Below are 21,445 nucleotides of genomic sequence, written 5' to 3' on the forward strand. Positions count from 1 at the left end.
CGAGTCTATCGTTACGATCTAGGACGTCGTTAAAGTGTCTAACCGAAGTATCGATTTTCACCCATAATCACTGAGGACACTTAGAGTTCACGTAACCATAATATCGGCCGCGATCAGTAATCCGCAAGACAGCCTACGCCGTCAATCAAGATATAAATATTTTTTATTTTGTAGAAATTGATATTCAAAGTACGTTAACTATTATTTTAAGATTACATTACAATAACATAAGACTAATAAAATAGAATAAAGATCTTTGTTCGATAGTAACGCGTACTTTTGTACACTTGGGGCGAATATCAATCTTGGCGGAAACACGCAACGAAACAATATACAATATTTTATCCTTTATTGTAAACCAATATCGGAAAAATTGGATATAACTGATGCTAATATAACCGGATAACTAAGAATATTAAGAGCTATCCCAAAATATTTCAATTGATTACCGGATAACTTATATACCACCCCTTCCGTAAAGAACTGTACAAAGAAGTAGGCTGTCGTTTACTATTTTCTATTGAGAAAACGATCAGCCTAGCACAATATTTGTGTCCGTTAATGATCTTTCTTCAGATTCACCACCATTGTCACATCTCTATCTTGTTGCGTCTGATCTTTGTCACCCCAACCCCACACGTTATGGCTTCCGTCGCCGGTTCTCTCTACTCGTTTCCGCACCAGATCTTGAGGTACTATCTTCATATCGTACGCGAGGCCAAGTTTTGAGCAGGCGTCAATGAATAACGTTGTTACATTAACTTTGTAATTGCCCAACTCTGCCGTTTTGTAGTCCCATGGAAATACGTGATGATAGTTGTGCCAACCCTCACCTAACGCTGTTATGGCTACCATTTTATTTTCCACGGGGTTGATATACCTAAAAAATATCATTTAATTCCTCTTCCATTACATTTTTTTTAATACAGCTTATTAGAAAATTAGAGATTTTTGTCGATGGTTTTTTTTTAACGCGAAATATACGACAAGTTCTGTTTCTTTCGAAACCGACTAACTCGATAAATAGAACCAAAACTATGACAAATAATACTAACTTGTCATATGGTTTGTTTCCAAACATATGGGCCGCAGAGTTGACCAACCAAGTCATATTCAGCGTATAGACGTAGCGCAAAACAGTAGGGACGAAGTAACCGTTTCCCCAAGTCTCGTTCCAGCAGTAGACAGGAATTATAGTCGGTACAATAAAACACAGTAGAGGCATCAGAATCACGTAATATCTGTAGACACATTGTACAACGCATTAGAAACCTTATCTTCCTTTATTTGTTTATTTTTATTTATATTTATTCCGTATATAAAATATATTTTAATAAAATTATCTAAAAAAAGAACTCAAGATCGCTTCATTCTAGTTAAAAATATTGTAACACTACAATCTTCTGCCATAGTGATCAACTTTCCCGAATGTTTCGAATCGATTCTTAAAAATCTTCTAATTTAATACTGAACGTAGAAAGAAGATCAAATTTTCCATTTCAGTGGATCGCAAGGGGAATCGATAAAGGGCACTCACTTTTTCTGGAAACTCAGTATAGGATTGTTCTTCAGATCACTGAGATCAATTCCTTTGCCTTTCGCGCGGATGTCCGGATGTTTCCTACACAGCAACCAACCAACATGCGCGAAGAAGAATCCCCTCTTTGCGTTATGAGGGTCTGCGTTCGTCTCGCTGTATTTATGGTGAAGTCTGTGATCTCTGGCCCAATCGATTGCCGCATCCTATCGAGGATAAACGTATTAGAAAAAAAAAGAATAACTTAAAAACAAAAATCTATTTACTCTGAACCATTTCTAGTTGCACCAAGAGTCGGGCATTAGGGGAAGTATCGCTACTTGATCTTTGATACATTAAAGAATTAAAGATCTCGTTTACGTTTGATTTCAACTTAGAGAAATCGAATACTCTAAGAACCTGTACTTCTAGTAGAACTTTTCGAACAATCCAATGATTCAAATATTTTTTTATCTCTCAATATTGTCATATCTACTTCCAGAGATTCCATAATTTCATCCACTGGATACAATACAGTTCGTATTAAAATGATTTAAAAGCCGTCTGGACAATAATTTGTTTTCTTTTTTCTTTCCCAGTCTTATCATGTAGCGAGGTCATCATACGGTTCATCGTTCAGTAATTACTCGATCGATTGCTTACTTGGAAGGCTATTGTGTTGGCAATCATCAGGAACAACTGCAAGGGCCATTTCGCTTTGTAAGATCTGTGTGCCCATAATCTGTGAGCGCCAGCTGTAATTCCCAAAGCACTGTATACATGCAAGATGATCGCTGCAAAACAAAAACGAACGTTAAGGATACTGATCTTGATCGTATCGATACATAGGAATCATTGAATCTTATGAAAGAACGTACTAGAATTGACCGTTTATAAACTGGGTTATGTAAGTTTCATTAAGTACGACAAAAATTTTTATCAACATGTTTACTACGTTGTATTTACGATTGTTCAATAATTAAAACTTTTTCAAAGCGAAGAAAAAATCTTGTTAAAGAAAATCAAGGATAAAAGAGAATGAAGTAAAAAATTAATTGTTATTTTACAATCTATTGATAATTACGTTTATAATATCAACTCTATCACGATAATAATAATTATTATCAGAGTGAACAACAATCCAGAGAGAATTTTTCTAGAACAAACAAGGAAATCTGAGTACGCCAACATGTCAACACGTGTGTGCAATGTAACGTCTCATTAACGCATATTATTACTTCCCACCTTCCTCTTTCGAATAATTAATTAACGCTGACTAACTTATTCGTACAAGCTTTGGTTTCGTTGGCATACAACCCATCGAACGTACGATTTCTGAACTCAAATTTGGTACGATGCCATTTTACGAGGTCATTTTATCGCATAGACAATATAACTGGGTCTAGACAATTCCACAGAAGTTGTCACGAATTTACAGGTAATTAAGAGAATTCTTTTTCAAAATATAGTTAAAAATAGTTGAGTTTAATAGAATGTTTCCGTAATGGTACAATAAGATGAAAGAGGGTGAAGAGATAAGCTGAACGGATCGGTTGTTGACTTATAACAGGTCAATCCGACAGTTACAAGATACAATTCTGGTTACAAGATATTATAAATATTAGTATTAGGTAATGGACAAAAAATATTTTCACACTTTCACTCACTGAATAATAGTGTCGCCCATTTTGCCGATGTAAGAGCGAGGTACAGTCCATAGACGGCGCTTATATGAAGATACGTGAAAATAATCACATTCCTCCAAACGATCTGTCTCTTGTATTTCGTTTTAGGCGCGTCGACCACCCTTGAGCTCTCCTCCAGAGTTTCACCCTCAAAGAGTACACCTGTCGGGCTACTCGTTATATTCGGCGCCATTCCTCCTTTCTTCCTAAAAAGGGAAAACAGTGTATTAGAATTACCGAAACAATTCGTACAAAGCTACAAGAAATTCACATGGATATTAATAAAGAGTGCAAATTTATCTACATAATTTAATATTTCAACTTCGTAATAGTATTACGTTATAATGAATGCATAAATACTAATCAAATCCTGTTATGTTTTTATACATTTTAATTCGGCGCAATCGAAAGAATTGACGTCAACGTAGGTATACACAAATATGTGACGCATGATATATGTATATGAGAAATGAATCATTGGAATTGGAATGAAAAAAGTGCAACATTAAGTATACATTTCTTGCGCAGAATGGAATTATTATTTACACGGGATTATTTACAATGGAGATTCTTTCCCTTTTGCAGCTTAATAATGCGACATAAAAAACACTGTTTGGAAAAACTTCCCTGACACATATTCAAATTCAACTACGTATGTATAAGCTATTACATAATATGTATAATGTTCTATTGCGATATTGTGCATATCATTGTATTTCATTCTAATTATGAGACAGTGAATAAAATATAAAAAGAATTGGTTGGTGAACATTGAACGTTAAAATGTTGAAACATCTTAAAAGATATGAATAACGCATGTTAAATTCTAAGGAAGGTTCAACTATAATGATTTTCTGTTTCCTTTTCTGCTATCTTACAACGATATATGTGTATCAATGTTACTCTCGGTTAATCAGAATTACCAAAAACTGAAAAATTCCGATACGATAGCGTGGAATATATATGGAAAGTTCACCAATAGTAATTAATGATGCGCGATAATAAAATGGTACTTTATTGAGAAACTCGAACATTAATCAGTTATTAATTCATCGGCACAGTTCTTTGAACGTGTTGGTAAAGCTGATGATCATCGTGCAAGCATTACACAACAGGGCAATCTTCGAATCAATTTATTAACATATGTGACCCCTTAGGTATTTCTTCGATATAAGGGTATCAATGAAATTACTCTGTAAATCTTTTTATTCCAGTAATTGAAACGATGATATAATGAAAAATTTTTATTCAACGATATTTATATCTTTTCGTAAAACAGAAAATTGTTCCATAAAACGATTATGAATCGAACTTTTTTCTAATAAACTGACATGCATTAACTTCAACTGTATTCAACTGAACATTAAAATATTTCATTCTTTATTCAAAATGGCAATTGAATGTTGTAATAGAAAGGTCACACTTCTACTTTTTTCGATAAACTAATATACATTTATTAAGAAGTCATAATACGAAATGACATGAAATACAACAAACTCATTACAATATGGTCGCTCAATTAACGACAAAATGACACGAACGAAAGAAATATCAAATAATAACTCTCCAGTCAGCTGAAAAATAAAATAACTAACTAAGAAATTTACTAGAATTCTTATCCTTGGAAACACAAAAGTGTGCCGCAGGAAACGCAGAGAACGTCGAAGAAAACACAAGAGAGCAAAGAATAAGAGAACCGAAGGAAAAAAATTCTAACACTCACCAAACCTCCTTTCTCTGTAATAACAAAAAAACCATACCTGTTCATCGGTTCACAGATGTGTCGCCTAAGTACATTCTAGATCCTCATACATGGAATCTTGTGCAAACGTTGCGAAATATTTCCCGACATGAAACCGAACAACCATCCCTTCGTCCCGTCAAAACAGGACATCCCGACGAAATCGATAACACCAGCAGTGAAAACAGCTTCCCCGACCAACCTTACAAATTCAATCCATCACCTGCGACTCTATTCGTCCATGAATCAACGATTTAATCCTACGATTAACTAATTCTTTTACCATTTCCTTTTGCTAATAACGTCTCGCATTCAAAATTCAAACGAAAGCGTCCACCGTTAATATTTTACAGTTCGAAAATTCACTCTGTCTTTTACCTAGATATGTTTAATGAACCTTAGATCGTATTTAAATCGTCCTCAAGAATCGCCACTTTCACTGTTATCACGGGTTTATCACAGTCGTCGACCCGTAACGTCTATACATATATTCAGGGACAACAGCTGCCAGACGCCCGTTTGGCAACACCTGTAACCTCCACTACGGGTCCAGCGACAGCAAAGGGGTGGAAGAGGTGGTGGCAGTAGACCGAGTCAATGGAAAATATGCTACTGGGGTAGAAAAGGAGAATGAAATATTTCGTCGATGCCCGAGCGTGGTCGTCTATCGACTGAAGGCTAGATCGCGAGACGCGCGCCCTCCTTGGCACGCAGGCTCGTCCGTACTGCGTACCGACGCGACACCACCGAAATATGTATATCTTCCTCGCGACGGAGTTTCGTTGGTCGAAATTCTTTCCTAGGATCCGTTGATCCTTATCAAAGACCATAAAATCGACTAGAACGTACGTTGTCCAGAACCTTGACACAAGTTCAGTTGAACAAGTTGGGGTAGGAACGAAGGTTTGAGGGAGTTGAGAAAAAAAGTTTGGAGAGAGAAAGACAGAGAATGGAGGTTATGAAGGTACGAGAGAGTAAAAGTGTTGCTATAGAAGACAGAAAATGTTGAATGATAACGTTATGGGAGGGAGTATAAAGGAGAGCGAGTGTAAGGATAGGGTTAGCATCGGCAATGAAATGGCGGAGATGTGGCTGCAGCGTTTTTTAGAAAGTAAAGGAGTCTGTTTGCTTTGAAAAGAAATTGCTGAATAGGAGGCAGAAATATAGCGGAGAATGGGGTGCCATGAAATGGGGTTGAAAATGATAGAGATTACGCAATGGAATGTCGTTTCGTATCTTATGTATAGAAAAAGTCGAATCGCTAGGACGGAGAGCGAAGGACAATTCACTAGAGATTTTATAGCAGCAAACGCAAAATTTTGGGTATAAAATATAGTGAGATATGCTAGAACGGAAGATAAAGAATAGATGAATATTACAATTTTTATCAACAAAATCAAGATTTCAACATAATTACAGTTTTTTCCGGTATTTTATAATTTTTATTAAGAGACGTTTGTTCATAATTTAACATGTTCGGTACATGAAAGTGAAATTAACTTCGTATTACTGTTATACTACGTGTACTGATAATTCCTAAATACGCATACATATACAATTGCTAAACGTCAAATGTATGATCCATACGAAACGAAGAATCTCCATATTCAGTAATCAAATTTCTTTATTCAATTTGATTCGCAGGTCACATCCGTAAGTCATAGGCAATTGTCAATCATTTACGTTACATTAACCAATTATCAATTATACATATTCTGTTCGTTATATTGGCTGAAATTAAAGGGTCGGAAAATGGCTGATTTGTCACTGTTAATAATCCCGTACATTCATCACAATGAATTTTTGAATGACCTCGTGTAAAATTACACAGTGGAAAATAAAAATATGTGTAAAATTGCAATTCACCCTTTCCGCAGATAAAAAATATCGCAACAATTTATATATTACGCAATGTGTGATATATAACTAGCGACGGAATCATAACATCATTATTTATATAAATTTATTTATAATGCACAATTTATGGAAGTATATTCCTCACAAGAAAAAGATTGATACATTCAGAATATAATGTTTTGTCCAAGCCATAAAAAACAGTATCATATCCATGTAACATAATTTACGTCTTACGATATTGTTTCTCTGATAATTACATAATTAACTGTTAACGTGTTTGCATTTATAGCGACAGCGTTATAACACAAATTATTTATCCATGTTCGTCAACAATTTGTTAATAAGGAATGATATATATGCCACAAATTAAAGGAATCATCAGTCGAAAGGCAATTAAATTGAAAATTGAATTCTTTGACTTCTTTAGAATCTAGCACTCTTCTCAGATAACGTACAATTTGTTATGGGCGCTATAACTACAATATTTTAGTTATTGTATCTTTTCACTTCTTGTTTAACTTTTTACTATATACAATCTACTATATAACAATTTACCATATAAAATAAATTAACTTTTTATTTCATTATTTATAAGCATTATTTTATTTAGAATAATAAAGTGACCGGAAGGAGGACAACGATACCGATCGATATTAGACTATTCGTGCGTTAATTCGATAGTGATCAAGGGTCATAGAGATTTTCTAATGGTATGAAGATAAGGAGAGATTACGTACCAAACAAACGTATCGCGTGATTACATAAAGCTAATAGCATTTACGTAATTCGTCTAATAAAATACTTTTCTATGCTTACATGCAACACACTTTGTCTATATCGAAATATACATAGTCATAGTTCTAAAATTTCAATCGATCACTTCGTCGAATGGATATAATTTATTCTCGACTTATTTACAAGTAGATACCGACTACTATATAAGACCTTGATGAAATAACCGAATGATGTTATATGATGATATGATAATTAAATGGACAACCAATTTAACGGTCAAAGAAGTTCGTACACAGGTGAATATACGAATTATGTAGAATTGAATAGAAACGTGAACGAATACATTTTTAGACTATTTATGAATGCACGAACACGCGCGGCTAAATATTTACAAATTCATATTCTATTCTAACCCACGTTTGATCAATACCATTTATCACAACAGTATTACATATTTATAATTTTTCAATATTTTATCACATATATCTTTCAGACATTATCATTCTAGTATCAGTGAAACAAATGATAGATACAACAACGTTATTGACTTTTTATCAATTTTCCATTGTACGTGATCGGTCAATGTTGATTCTTTATCTTTTATATTTATAGTGTCTATCCTCGACCTAGCAAGAAAAGGTTCTCGTGTGTAACTCTAATTATTCGATTAGCCACTGGTACCTGCTGCTCGAAAAGTTAAAGCTAATAATATCCAGCTTCATGAATTGATATTGGTTATAAATGAATAAAAGAAAAACGGAATAAGAATAAATGGAGATATGACAAGAATTCAATATACATGGTGGTTGGTAACTGGGGGTGCAAACGGAAAGGGGGTGATTCTACGCGAAAAAAGAAGTCGAAAATATAGAATAAAAATTTTTCGTTTGAGGCTTTGTTTTCGAGAAAATCGACTTTGAATTTTCGCTCGGTACGCCTGTGGTACGTTATAACGGATCTCACTGCAGATCGTTGTCTCGATGGAAAAATTAAAAAAAAAGGAAAAAAATTAAAAAAAAGAATTTTTGTCCTATATTTTCGACTTCTTTTTTCGCCCCACCAACCACCAACCACCAACCACCAACCACCCTGTATAATGCTATATATGAAAACATGTAAAAAATTAATAAAATGTATATTTACAACCATCTAAGTTTCTTTATATATTACTAAAGAAAATATTCGATACTAGGAGCAACCTACACACATGTAATGTACATACCTGTAAGTATATTATAACATCGCATAGATGATTGTAATTGAAGTGACATGTTAAACATACACAGACATGGTTTTATCTCGATAAAAATTAACATTAATTACCTTTTACAATGACAACAATAGTCTACGTGTATCGTAAAAATAACAAATCTGTCAAATATTCCACCAACTGGTTATTTTGGACAGTTCTCATATTAAAGATAATTTATAAATGGTAAATATATGAAAAAGGATATTGTCTTGAAAATAGGATTTGAATTTGCAATAGACTGCATACCAGTACGGCTGGCATCGTACAGATCACGCCACTGTCATTTCAGTCACAATCACAGTTTCACGTTAGAAAATAAAATTTTAATATTAACTCTTTCGTAACGTATAAAACTCTACGATATTTATGCATAAAGGTTGCATTAAATACCACCAATTACGTAACGTAGTTATTTATATACTAATATTTATCTCTTCACAAAATATTGTGTATCCAGAAATACGAAAGAAGGCTTTACTAAAATAAGATAGTTATTTTTTATATCACCTGTCGTAAATCTTTCGTTATTTTATGACACTTATAACTGAGAGTCTTGAAAGTTTAGAAATCTTATGAATTATTGATTAATATCATTAATTTCAATTCGTTAGACTCTACGCTTGATTCATTCATGACCTATGTATTGTTATCATTTCAAACGTTACTATTGTGCAAAAACTCATTAAAAAGATTAAGATGTGTAAGAGCTGTGACCGCACTCCTTGTAACAGTATACACTGTCACATTTAATTAGCAAAAATACGAATTATAGAAATATTTGAATCAAACCACAAGCACGTGAACTGGTAATCTAATCTAAAGTGATTCTGAATATGTCTTAACACTAAGTGTGCAAAGTTAAAGCCTAGATATATTATGGAGTTATCGATGACTTTTGTGCCTTAGATTTGTTGCAAAATCTGACGCAAAACTGCTCCCTATTAATATTCGATGTCTGACAATGATAAAACTTCAGATAATATTTACTTGTATTAAATATAAATGATAAAAAGCTAGAATTAACTTCGTCTGATTTGAAGTTACAAATAAAAACCAGGAAAGGAAAAAACGGATTTACATGTAATTGTATTTCAATTATAAACTACGTAAATGCGCCAGCAATATTAGAAAAACATTTGTAGATATGTGTATATGCATAGTTCTTTTTGTTACAATTTTCTGTTGTCATTAAAAACATTATTACATTAGCTATTGCTACAAATGCAGTAGTACAATGTTAATCCTAAGAAAAATTGAATGAAATATAAATCGAGTCTATAGAAAGGATTAAATACCCTACATTTCATAATAACGTTTAATAGATACATAGTATAAAAAATACGCATTATACACACATAAGTGTTATGTTTCGTTCAATCATCCATGATATTTGTACCTGTTCTAGGAAACGAATTTCTGAATGAACGAATAACAATCGTAAATCGTTCGAATTGCAACGAGCAATAGGGATCATGAAAGGAGGTAAAAAAGGAATTAATGTTTACCAAGATTTTCTGAATTGCGCGGGAAATTCAAGTAGCATCAGCAGAGTATAAAGTAGTGTAGGCAGGGTAAACGCCAACAAGTGCAGAACCGCTTCGATAATAGTGAGTTTCTGCTTGATAGAGGGACACCTAAAATCAGACACGTTGCGACGCCCCTCGAACTACGGCTCAGCTGAGATGGTCTGAGCCAATCACGCTGCGCATTGCTGCTCTCGCCACTTCAAACCAGCGAATGGTGTTCGTTGAAATACGTGCGGCTGGTCGCGCACCACACTAGAATAGTATCGACGTGTTCCTGCACCGTATACTAGAATACATATACCTCGTGGAACTCGCAATCCGCAACGGCCACGTGTCTGTGTGGTTGGCAGAATACGTGTGAGGTGAGCGCCATACGCTTTGAGAACGGGGAAACGTGAATTTACCGGGCCGAACAATCGAGAAAAATGAATCGAGAGCCGGAGAAGGGAGAACAAACTGATTCTCCGTTCGTACCGAGTCGAATTATATCGGAAGACTGATTTTCGAACGGTGAATGCAAACGTAACACGCTCTGAATCGTACGGAAGACACGTTCAATCGATGAACCTACATAGAGCAACCTTGAACATGAAAATAAGAAGATTTAGGTTCAGACGAAGGATCTCTAGTATTTCGGGTATACACGAAAGAGTTCTAAGAAAATTATGGCTAAAAGAGTGGGAGATTGGAATAAATCAATTTCGTTACCGCATAAGATGATATAAATACACGCCGCACGTATAGTCGACAGAAACTGTAAGATGTTAAATCTTAGTAGAGTTATTTCGCAAATGGATATTAATTCAAAAAATTGTTTTCTTTATATAATGAACCATTTTTATCTACTAACACTTTAAAACCATGAATGATATGAAAATAAAATTCACGATGTTCATAAAAGATATCAGAGATATTAATCTCCAGAAAGATTAAAAAAAAATTAATGAAAAAGAATTATGATGTGGATTTAGTATTCGTATTCGACAATATTTCTCTAAGTGGAAGTAATTTAATCTACGATACCAGCGTGTGGCACTTGACAATTATATATATTACGTTTTGCGTTTGGGTTGGCAGGTGTAGAAATCGTTAACACGTAACCGTAGTTTTATTCGAGGTTCCCACAGATATTTGAGTTGATGCCTTTGACTCGGAGAATGATTTTGTTTCGACTATTGCTTTTTAGTTTATATGTGAACAGGATAAAATATATTATTTGTTTCTTTATCTTTCTTTATACTTCAATTACCAAATATTACTTATATTTCTATAATTCTACATTACAAAAATAAAAGAGTCTGAAACTTTATGAAACATTACTTTGTAGACATATTTCTCTCAAACCTGTGCTTTTTTCACGAATATGTATTTCAATAGCAACAATTGGGAAACTTCGTTTATACGAAATATTTAAATAATCGATAAATAAATTTCTTTCGTATCGCGTGCAATTTGTCATAACAACTAGCGCAATTATAAAACGTAATTGGTGACGTTGATACAATTGTCGTAACTTCATATACAGTACAGGTTTCGTTATGTTCCTTAATTCACACTCTGGCGAAGATTCAACTCAATGATATCTGTATGAGGTCTTATAGCCGCGCTTATAAAGAATGTTGTGCCAATAGCGTGTGTTCTGTTATTCACTTATTGACTTAATACGTTCATTGGTGATTGAGTTTTCCCAGATCAATTTTATCCTACTGTATTTTCACTTCCATTATCAGACATATATTTTTTGAAAACAAAAATTAATGAAAGAGGATTTCAATATAAAATTTTTATAATACATACAAATGGATATAACAAAACCTATATCTATATCTATATATACACATCTTTGGTTTGATAGAAAAGTGACATAAATAAGAAAAATAAATTATTCTGCAAATCAATTGAAAATAAAAAAATTGAAATAAAAAATAATTAATTATTCGATTATTTACCGATATAATTTAGTTAACTTTAAAGTTTTAAGTCTTTAATAAAATATTATCCATGCATATAACTCACTATTAAGAAAAGAGCTACAGAATTAAAACAATTTTTGAACCTATGGTATTTTTTAAATAATATAATTTCATTACATAAAATAATAAATTTTTGATTCTCGAAATTGTTCCTCTTGCAGCAAACTGACGATATACAGCAGGTGGTTTTGACCCGCTTTCACGTCGCTTCATCCGATGTCCGAGACTTAAAAGCAATAGCTAGCATTGTGTCTGCATATTTGCACTGGTATGCAATTTGCGCGGGCATAAGAATCAATGTATTTTACTTTTTGGATTTGCTTCAGATCTAACAAAAACACATATGGCAGAACTTCGTTACATCAGAAAGTGCTACTTTAGTGCAACTTGAAAAATAATCGATAATTAACTTGATTTAAACAATTTACGAGAATCTGATTGCTCTTAACGAGATCGTCGAATAACGCAATTTTCTATAATTAAAAAATTGAGTCGATTTAGAGAAAAGACAGATGCGAAATAAGTAAGGAGGAAACTTTCAGAAATGTTGAAATACGCATGACACGTAAGATTTACGCAGGTATATGGGTTACACTATACGACATAGAGGCATGCATAAAGATTAAAAAAACGTGGAAAACGTAACTATAAAATGCAAATAAAAGGAAAATCCTCAAGCGTGGTTAAGCACATTTATGAAATTTTTACACGATCTCTCTTTCTAATTAATTTCAAATGCTAATCAAACTATTATTATTACTATTACTATCACAACTATTATACATAATATTTAGATTAGAGTTATAACTATACATATATTAGCAAAACTTTTAATATTTCTACTTAAATTAAATTGTAGTCATTTATACATACATTACATATTTCACAGTTTAGGAAGTATACGAAAAATATAGGAGTTCATCTTAAACTAAATTAGCCTATGCATACTTGATATTTTAAACGTTCGACAAATATGTATATTTACATGTCGCTTCAAATATTGAACGGATCTTATTGTATTAATAACTAAAATGACAAACTCTTACCGAATTCCTACGAATTAACAATATTGGTATTTGCACAATTACACATCAAGTAGGTATTCATATATTCACTATGTTTACTTGTTCGTGTATTTCATATTTTAAACTGTACCATAAAGTCTTTATCCAAATTCGTAAGATGTACGATTATTGTTAGAGTCGCATATTTATATCGTTGATACAAAATAAATACACGTACCAAAACATTCTATCAATTTATTCTTTCCGCGTTTTTGAGAGCTTCGTTACACCGCGAGAAGCTTGTAAAAATGTTAACTCTTCTATATATATCGATTTTGTATCCTTTTGACAAAGAAATTCGCATATTCTAACGTTTTAAGTTCAAGAATTTAAAAAAGAAGAAAAATTCTCCTTTACAAAAATTTGTCTATATCCCACCAAAAAATAAACCGTTTAGTCGCTTTATTACGCGTCCAACATTGAGCGTATCGCAAATTTTTTTAGGAACATGACTGTTCATTTCATGTAAACTAACTTTCTGTATCATCGAACATTGATGACTGTCATAGCGGTCGACATGTTTGACCTTTGCGATGCATAATTAATTTCTCTAATCGCTCTTGAAAATCTTCAATTTCAAACGAAAATGTTATGTTAATAGATAACGCACGTAACATCAGTAGTCCTATACAGAAGGAGAATGAATTTTAACGATACGTAAATTACATTGGAATTACAAGGGGAAGAAGTGTATAGCTAAACTAAACTCTGAACTTGGAGCCAAAGTCGTATGTCGAAAGGCAAAGGTTAATCTGGAGATACAAATGATTCGCATAAATCAGAAAATGGAAAAATTAAAGCAATGAAACTTCAATTAACGCTCAAAATATATATATGTACATGTACTAAATAAGTTTATCCCTCCATGTCCAGTAACAATGAACGTGCATGCGCGAACGTTGAACAAATGCACAACGGAGTACACACTATATGGTGTAATAAATGTGTAGGCAACGAACGTCACACACGAATGACGAGAAGCACGAGATGCTGCGTGCGAGAGAATCACGAGGCTTCGTTCGCTTCCTCGTCCGCGTATTACGTGACTCACTTGTTGACTAGACATTAATTTGAAAAGTGAAAAGTGTTATTACGTGGTCGATCTAATTACGCGTTCTTTAAAGAAAAATATTTTAACAGAAACGTTATATCAAATCTATTAGATAGTTCAACTATGCGTATAAATACTGCCCGCTTAAGTGACCCCGAGTTTTGATTAACGACGTCCCCACTACTTTTTAGAACTGCACGTTCCAAGCAAACTTGGAACTGTATAAGTACGTTGATGATGCAACCTTACAATTAAATTGTTGAGATGCGTACCATGGAAACAATACCAAAAGCAACGATCAATGTTAATTGCGCGGTAATTAATTTCTAATTCTTAAACATTGTCGACTCTCTGAATATGGATTCCATAGGGCAGAACGTAAAGCTCGATGTTATGAAGGTAGGACGTTGTTATGTCTCATTCACGATCACGTATTCGCAGTAGAGTGAGCCAAAGTAAGATAACACCGGGGATTGTAAGAGAATAATGCTGTACACATAGCATGTAGTACATGCGTACGCATATAGCATATCGTACAAATCTCGTATTCAGACATAAAGTAATTAACTAAGATTTATTATAACTTTATGTAAAATATCGGATGTTTATAATTACAGTGGTACTCCATTTACATGAACGATATTGTAGATTTTAATTCACTATATTTTAGCTGATTTCATATTATCTAAATTATTGCCGAGAGTCAATCCTCTTATATGAGCGTCTAACATTGAAATGTAAACAGTAGGAACACGTGTTACGTGAAATACTCTCATGATTTACAATTAATACAATTTTGATTACAACATTGTTATGTATTTAAGAGCAAATGTTCGGTGGAATTCTCTTATACGAACGCGAATTCCTATTAACAGAACGAAAAATCACAGATGGTAGGGAGAAATAGGTGGCACTCGTATCATATCAACGGCTTGGTTATATGAATCAACTTGTCCCCCGGCAAGTTCAAGTTTATATATCGTTATATGATTGACGCATAGTAGATCACGATTTAAATTACATACATGGCAAAAATAAATACTCATCGTTCCTGATATTTGAAGATTTTATGTATGTACAGATTCTCGTTTCGAACAATTTGCAGTTTCATCGAGAAATTGCAGAGAGTCCATTTAGAAAATGTTCGAAGTCCATTACGTCGATGTTCAAAGTTCTTCCTTCACAGAATTTCAGAGTTAAAGTCCACGTATGAGATTGTCAATCGTCATCGGTTGAAGCAAGGAAAGGCGCAAATGCAATAACACCGGTGATGATCTCACGTACTTAAGATCAAATTGTCTTATGTGGAATAGCTGCAAAATTTCACGCGTAATTTGCGCACTATATTTAAATTGTGCCTTAATGCGATGTAATAATGCGAATAACACGATGCAAACTATTATCATTTACAGGGTTATGAATATTGAGTCAATGAGTGTATGAAGCAAACATACATCCTTTATTATTCGCTACATCATTGCGATTTTGTCATTGAACTTCCGAGATCAAACCGAGGGCATAGTTGATTGAATCAACTTGAAATACGTTCGAGAGGAGTTTAAAGAGGCAGTCAAGTGAATAGAAGTTGTTCGAGCATTATGAGGTATTGTAGACTCGTACTTTCAACTGATTTCAGTTTCTTTGTGTCGTATAATGAGCCGTAATGGAAGAAAATACCGAGCTGTGATACTTCCGATGTAAAATAACAAGAGAAAGGTGTTGCGAGACGTGAGAATTCGCGCGAATACGTTTACCGAGCAAAGTATACGACGCACAATTATCGAATCTTCAAAAATTCGGCAACTTGGAAATTTAGGAATTTGATAATTTTGTAATTTTGAGATAATCTCTGTGAGATATGAATTTCTGACAATTTGAATTGCATTATTGGGACAAACAACTACATCCACGTAGTAATGGATCATTAAAAATAATTAGTCTAATAGGTGTTTTAAAACGACAGCTTCCAGTATTCCTATTATTTACTTCGACTTTATAAATAATTGAATAGCCTCAAGAAGCATAAAAAAAGACTTCCGCATGATATATAGCTGCATGCCATTTTATATATTTGTGTAATACTGTATCATGTATATGGTCAGTAAATTCAGCGTGCAGCTTTAACATTAGTCCATTGAAACAAGATAATGACAAATAAATGTCATAGGGTGCCGCTTTTTTATAGCAATGTTAAATAAAACGTAATGGGCAATTAACGTTCAAGGTTGGGGCACTCGCTCACATACATATTTGCATATTATCGCAACTATATTCAGGAAGTAATCGTTTACAATTTAGAACGACACACTTCTGATAACGTATAACCACGGTCTCATAATCTTTTCTGCGTACATCCGATAAAATCCAGCATAACAGTGGTATTGAAACCACGTAATACTAATATCGATCGTAATGACTATGTTAAAAATGTTACAGATGTTCACGAAAATTACATGGAGAAAGTTGCCTAACTAAATACATTAATCGTAGGTGACATTGCACGAAATTCTAATTCGGAATTTCTATATTTTATGGAAATGCGTGTATTAAATTCTTAGGAAAAAGATTATCCCGTTTTTTCATATAATCCGAGAATCTGTAGGAATATTGTTTTAGTACATGTGTTGTAGATGTATTGTAGGTGCGAGTTGTACACGTTTTAACCGTACCGCGTGTAAATATATTTCTGTTTATCTTTGCGAAATATGCTGATAGCTGATGATGATAATTCTTTATTTGATGTATGCATGCATGATGGGTACTACCTCACCATATTATAATTCAAAAATTAATTTTCTTTATTTGCGAAGTTACATAATGTACTGCTATACTATGGAAAAATTATTCTTCATTTTTATTTCTTCTTTTCCCGAACAATTGTCGCTATTTGAAGAATTCGTAAAATACTTAGGATAATATGGAGTAATTTGCAGATTTTATAGTAAGTAAATTGAGATTATTTTAAACTTAAAAGAGGGCTCAAAATGAACACGACTGAATGAATTATTGCGGTCGTTGAAGTTTACAAAGATATGTATATAGCCTTAACTAATTAACACCTATATATCGCAGAACACCTGAAAACTGAAACATTCTAGTTATAGAAATTCGAAGATAATAATTAAAATATTATTATCTAATATTATTTACATGTGTTTTATAATATGTATTATATATTATTATTAATTTTACACTTTTAGTCCAATACGGTGTGCAGATTTGTCAATACAGTACTAATTAAGAAATCTAAATAGAAGTTTTTGATACAATATTTAACAACATAAATGATGTATGTACTTTGAAATAATGCGTCAAATAATGCTAATATTTGTTATGTAACTAACCGAGGAAATAAACAACAATTATGAAATAGTGTGAGAATTTCAAACATGAAAATCTATTATTGATATAAGCTTTCTCGATTTTTGCACGATAGGACATGTAAAATAACTGACGCACAAAAATATTTTCTATCGTCGGAAGTGCAATATATAGGAGCTGGATCGAACCGCTGCTACTAATCGACTTTAATCGAATCGACGTTTCCGGTGGCCGATTACATCCTCGTATCTGATCAAGAATGAAATTGTAAACGACGCGCCGCGAATGTATCATTGGTCTTAAAAATTGCAACTACTTTCAACTAGATTATAAATTTAGCTTTCACTCTCAGAAAATGAGAAACTGTTGCACGCAGAAAAACAGGTTCAAAGCCGTGAGATAACTTGTAATAAAAATACCCGAGTTAAATTTTTCACGAGTAAATTTACCGAGAGCATAAAGTAATATTTGTTTCAGCCTCTTAAGATCCATCTTTGAATTTCATTAAATTGAAACGTTTTTTCTTAAAAAAAAAAAAAAAAAAAAAAAATAGGTTCTTATGTAATTTTGTAAGTATTAGTGTAATAAAGTTATGAAATAAAAAAGAGAGTGTTTTATTTCGTTAAAATTGAACGAATTTTTGAGAGATTAAATTATAATATGAATATTGTTGTACGCATCTCTCAACTTTCCTGAACTTGTAGGCCTAGTAACGGTATGCGTTGAGAGAAATACTTGGCTGCCCGAAGCAGAAGCGGAATAAACACATTAGATGTACTTATATCAACGGTCAACCTTTGCCAACAACAAGCGAATCTAAGAAATGTTTCCAAACAGCTCAACAGGTTTGACACCGCTGAGACGCTGGCCTGACAATTGGCACGTACTGTATTCTTCAACCTCGTTAAAGAATTGCTAATTCGTACTTCGAATTCAATGACCTTGAACATGTTTCGAATAAATCATAAGCCATTGGCATATCTCATACAAATAGAGCATGTCAAAATGATAAAAAAATATGTGTAGAATTATGGATATTGTGAGATCGATGAGAAAACCTTGGCATTGAGTGGTGAAATTATGGCGTGAATGTAGATATATTACATTAAATTTCGTCTACTATCTCATAATTCCTATACTGACTTAAAATATTTGAATTAATATTATATACGTTATTCTACCGAGATATACAATGAAGCTGAAATTTTTAAGAAATTACTATCACTATTACTAAGAGATTACTATCATTATTACTAAGAAATTACTATCACTATTTTCACAATATCTTACACTATCTTGCAACCACTATCTATACTATCTAAGCACTGTAAAAAGTGCATTATCTTCCCTTCGAAAATTTCCGACAAATCGATATTGCGAACGTAAAATAAAAGATCAAATATTATACCACGCTCAGAATTAAAAGTACTAGTTTATTTTGAATCGCTTAGGTTATGCGAAATCTCCGCGATCGCGAGAAATACAGATAAGAATAGATAAATATTTAGGTTTCAAATAGTAAGCAATGCCACAAAAAGACAGTAACAAAAAAAGGAAGAAGAAAGGCACGTAGCCAGGTTTACATCTAAATAAAAACATAAAATAGAACAAGGAAAGCGTAACTATTTTTACTACTTGTCGCGCGGTATCGTAAATTTTGTTATCGCTTCATAACTCTCAGGCGAACGTTCGTGCGACCGTAGTAGCCCGTTCCTAAAGTTACTAGGATCACATATATGTGCATATATTGCAACATACTAGAAACGTATACGAATTAGAAATTCAAGAAATGTCGCCTCATGTGCGTGTTCTCATACCGTATCGAAGGAAGGAAAAGTTAAAAATTTGTATTTTTGTCTGCGAAGTCTAAAACAGACTTATATTACTTACGGCAATATCAAGCGATAAAACATCTGGTAATTTCAATACTAAAGTCAACGTAACATTATAATATTTGACTCGTTATATATAAAAGAGAAATTACTTAAAAGATGTTTATAGTCGCAAAAGTATCAACAGAGGATAATATATATAATATAGAGAGGATAATATAGTTTACAACTAATTATACGAAAGATCTTATCACTCGCATGTACTCAAACAAAGTACTTAACGCTAGAAACAACGCGTGTGATTTATTTAGACGCCATAACGATTAAAGACTGCGACAAACGTGATATTGAGACTTTATATTGTAGACAAGATACACAGAAACGTAATTAAAGCTGTCGTATCTAACACGCGTCAATGAAATTTACCTTGGATGGATGACCTTACGTTACCTGCGGTCGTTTATTTTTTCAAGTTATATTATTTAAAAAAACACGTGATTTACTTGTCTCATCCGAATCAAGCAATCGCGAGTTTTCTTTTTCAATTTCGATTCGAACTTTCATGGGGGAAAAAAAATTGAATGTTTGTCACTCAATGTTCGTCAATCTTTTAATGTTAAATTAAGGTTTTTTTATTGCTATTGCCATGGTACGATTCACGCGAAAGCAGAAATTTCCTTATTATACGCCGTATACATGTATATACGTGAAATAGGCAATACGCAAATCTGGTATTATTGAGCCAGCAAAATTAAAATTAACGGTATATTATTTAACGCTATCCTAGTTCGTCCGTTAACACTAGAAATATCAGAATTGAAATGACTTATTTGTAATTTTGAACTTGAAACAAAATTTTCTTGGTTTACAATGGGGCATTTTTAAAACTGTGAATGATGTTTTGATGATTTTATACATACAAATACAAATTTTATATTTATATACACATGTATATATATCTATATACGTTTCTTCTATCTTGATTTATTTGCTAGAAATATCGTACTGTAGTCATAAATAGTTTTAAAATCGAATTTTGGATCAGCGAAACATATACAGCCGCACTATAACGCTATTACATCATCTAGAACACTGATAAATTCTCAAACGTACGAAAGATCTGATCACGCGATGATGTGATGACCGGCCGTCTGCCGAATTGAGAAACACAAACGGAATTATCCCAGTCTTTTATCAATTCGCAAACGAAGAACGTTGAATAAGAAATGACCGTGAAAGAAGGAGATTGTCCTATAAACTTTGATTTTACTATCTTCTCTCCCTCTTTTTTTTCTCTCGTCTTACAGAAAGATCGAAATTTTTAATTTTACTAAATGGAATAATTCGAAGATTCTTAACGACGAATATATACGATCGTGTGTAAGGGACAAACAATGGAAAAAGATAGAACAGTAAAGCAAACATACCTGTTAGCTCTATTGCTACCCTTGTTGAATTATTCGCCGGTTAACCTTTCTCGTTCAATCAACTTGATGAATGTTGTCGCCTTACGTCGTCGATGTGACACGATTTTATAAATTAATTACTGCTACACAAAGCTCTTTCTCTTCTAATCGTTCAAATTGACTCTTTGAGATGCACTATTATCGCTCGCGAATGGATTCCCAGTCTCGAAATTGAACGATCTGACAGCAAAGCAAGACTGAAACGCCGGCAACACGAGGCAAGAGCTAAATAGCCGACAAACACAAGCACAAGCGCGCTCAACGTTAGACGAAAGAACTAGTGGCGCCTCCCCGCGTTTATCCTGTGATCTTACCGGCAAATGCGTAAGTATGCGTGATTCTATATATATATATATTCTATATATATATATATATATATATATATATATATATATATATATATATATATATATATATATATATATA

General features: G+C 33.2%; 1 protein-coding gene and 1 long non-coding RNA gene across 3 annotated transcripts; one reads left to right on the forward strand and one right to left on the reverse strand.

Moving 5' to 3' along the window:
• Nucleotides 1-145: 145 nt before the first annotated feature.
• LOC117210785 (acyl-CoA Delta(11) desaturase-like) lies at nucleotides 146-21,237 on the reverse strand. Of its 2 annotated transcripts, none has more exons than XM_033454115.1 (6): nucleotides 4,962-4,984; nucleotides 3,184-3,407; nucleotides 2,180-2,310; nucleotides 1,538-1,743; nucleotides 1,056-1,241; nucleotides 146-880 (listed from the first exon to the last, which is right to left on the reverse strand). In XM_033454115.1, exons 1-6 carry the CDS (start codon nucleotides 4,967-4,969, stop codon nucleotides 559-561), a joined length of 1,077 nt encoding a protein of 358 aa, XP_033310006.1. In that variant the 5' UTR covers nucleotides 4,970-4,984; the 3' UTR covers nucleotides 146-558. The 2 variants fall into 2 exon arrangements, with proteins under 2 accessions (XP_033310006.1, XP_033310007.1); XM_033454116.1 differs by lacking the exon at nucleotides 4,962-4,984 and adding an exon at nucleotides 20,981-21,237 and having other exon boundaries at nucleotides 422-880.
• On the forward strand, nucleotides 7,450-8,202 carry LOC117210787. The gene is made up of 3 exons (XR_004488159.1): nucleotides 7,450-7,509; nucleotides 7,724-7,830; nucleotides 8,147-8,202. It is a non-coding gene; the product is annotated as an uncharacterized LOC117210787 (long non-coding RNA).
• Nucleotides 21,238-21,445: the final 208 nt, after the last annotated feature.

The sequence above is a fragment of the Bombus bifarius genome, unplaced genomic scaffold, assembly GCF_011952205.1.
Source record: "Bombus bifarius isolate JDL3187 unplaced genomic scaffold, Bbif_JDL3187 scf7180000008212, whole genome shotgun sequence".
NCBI lineage: Eukaryota > Metazoa > Arthropoda > Insecta > Hymenoptera > Apidae > Bombus > Bombus bifarius.

Coding starts and splice junctions, on each gene's coding strand:
- LOC117210785 (XM_033454115.1), bottom strand. Junction 2,311..3,183: donor ATGGGCGACACTATTATTCA/GTGAGTGAAAGT, acceptor TTTGTTTTGCAG/CGATCATCTTGCATGTATAC. Junction 1,242..1,537: donor ATACTGAGTTTCCAGAAAAA/GTGAGTGCCCTT, acceptor ATGTGTCTACAG/ATATTACGTGATTCTGATGC.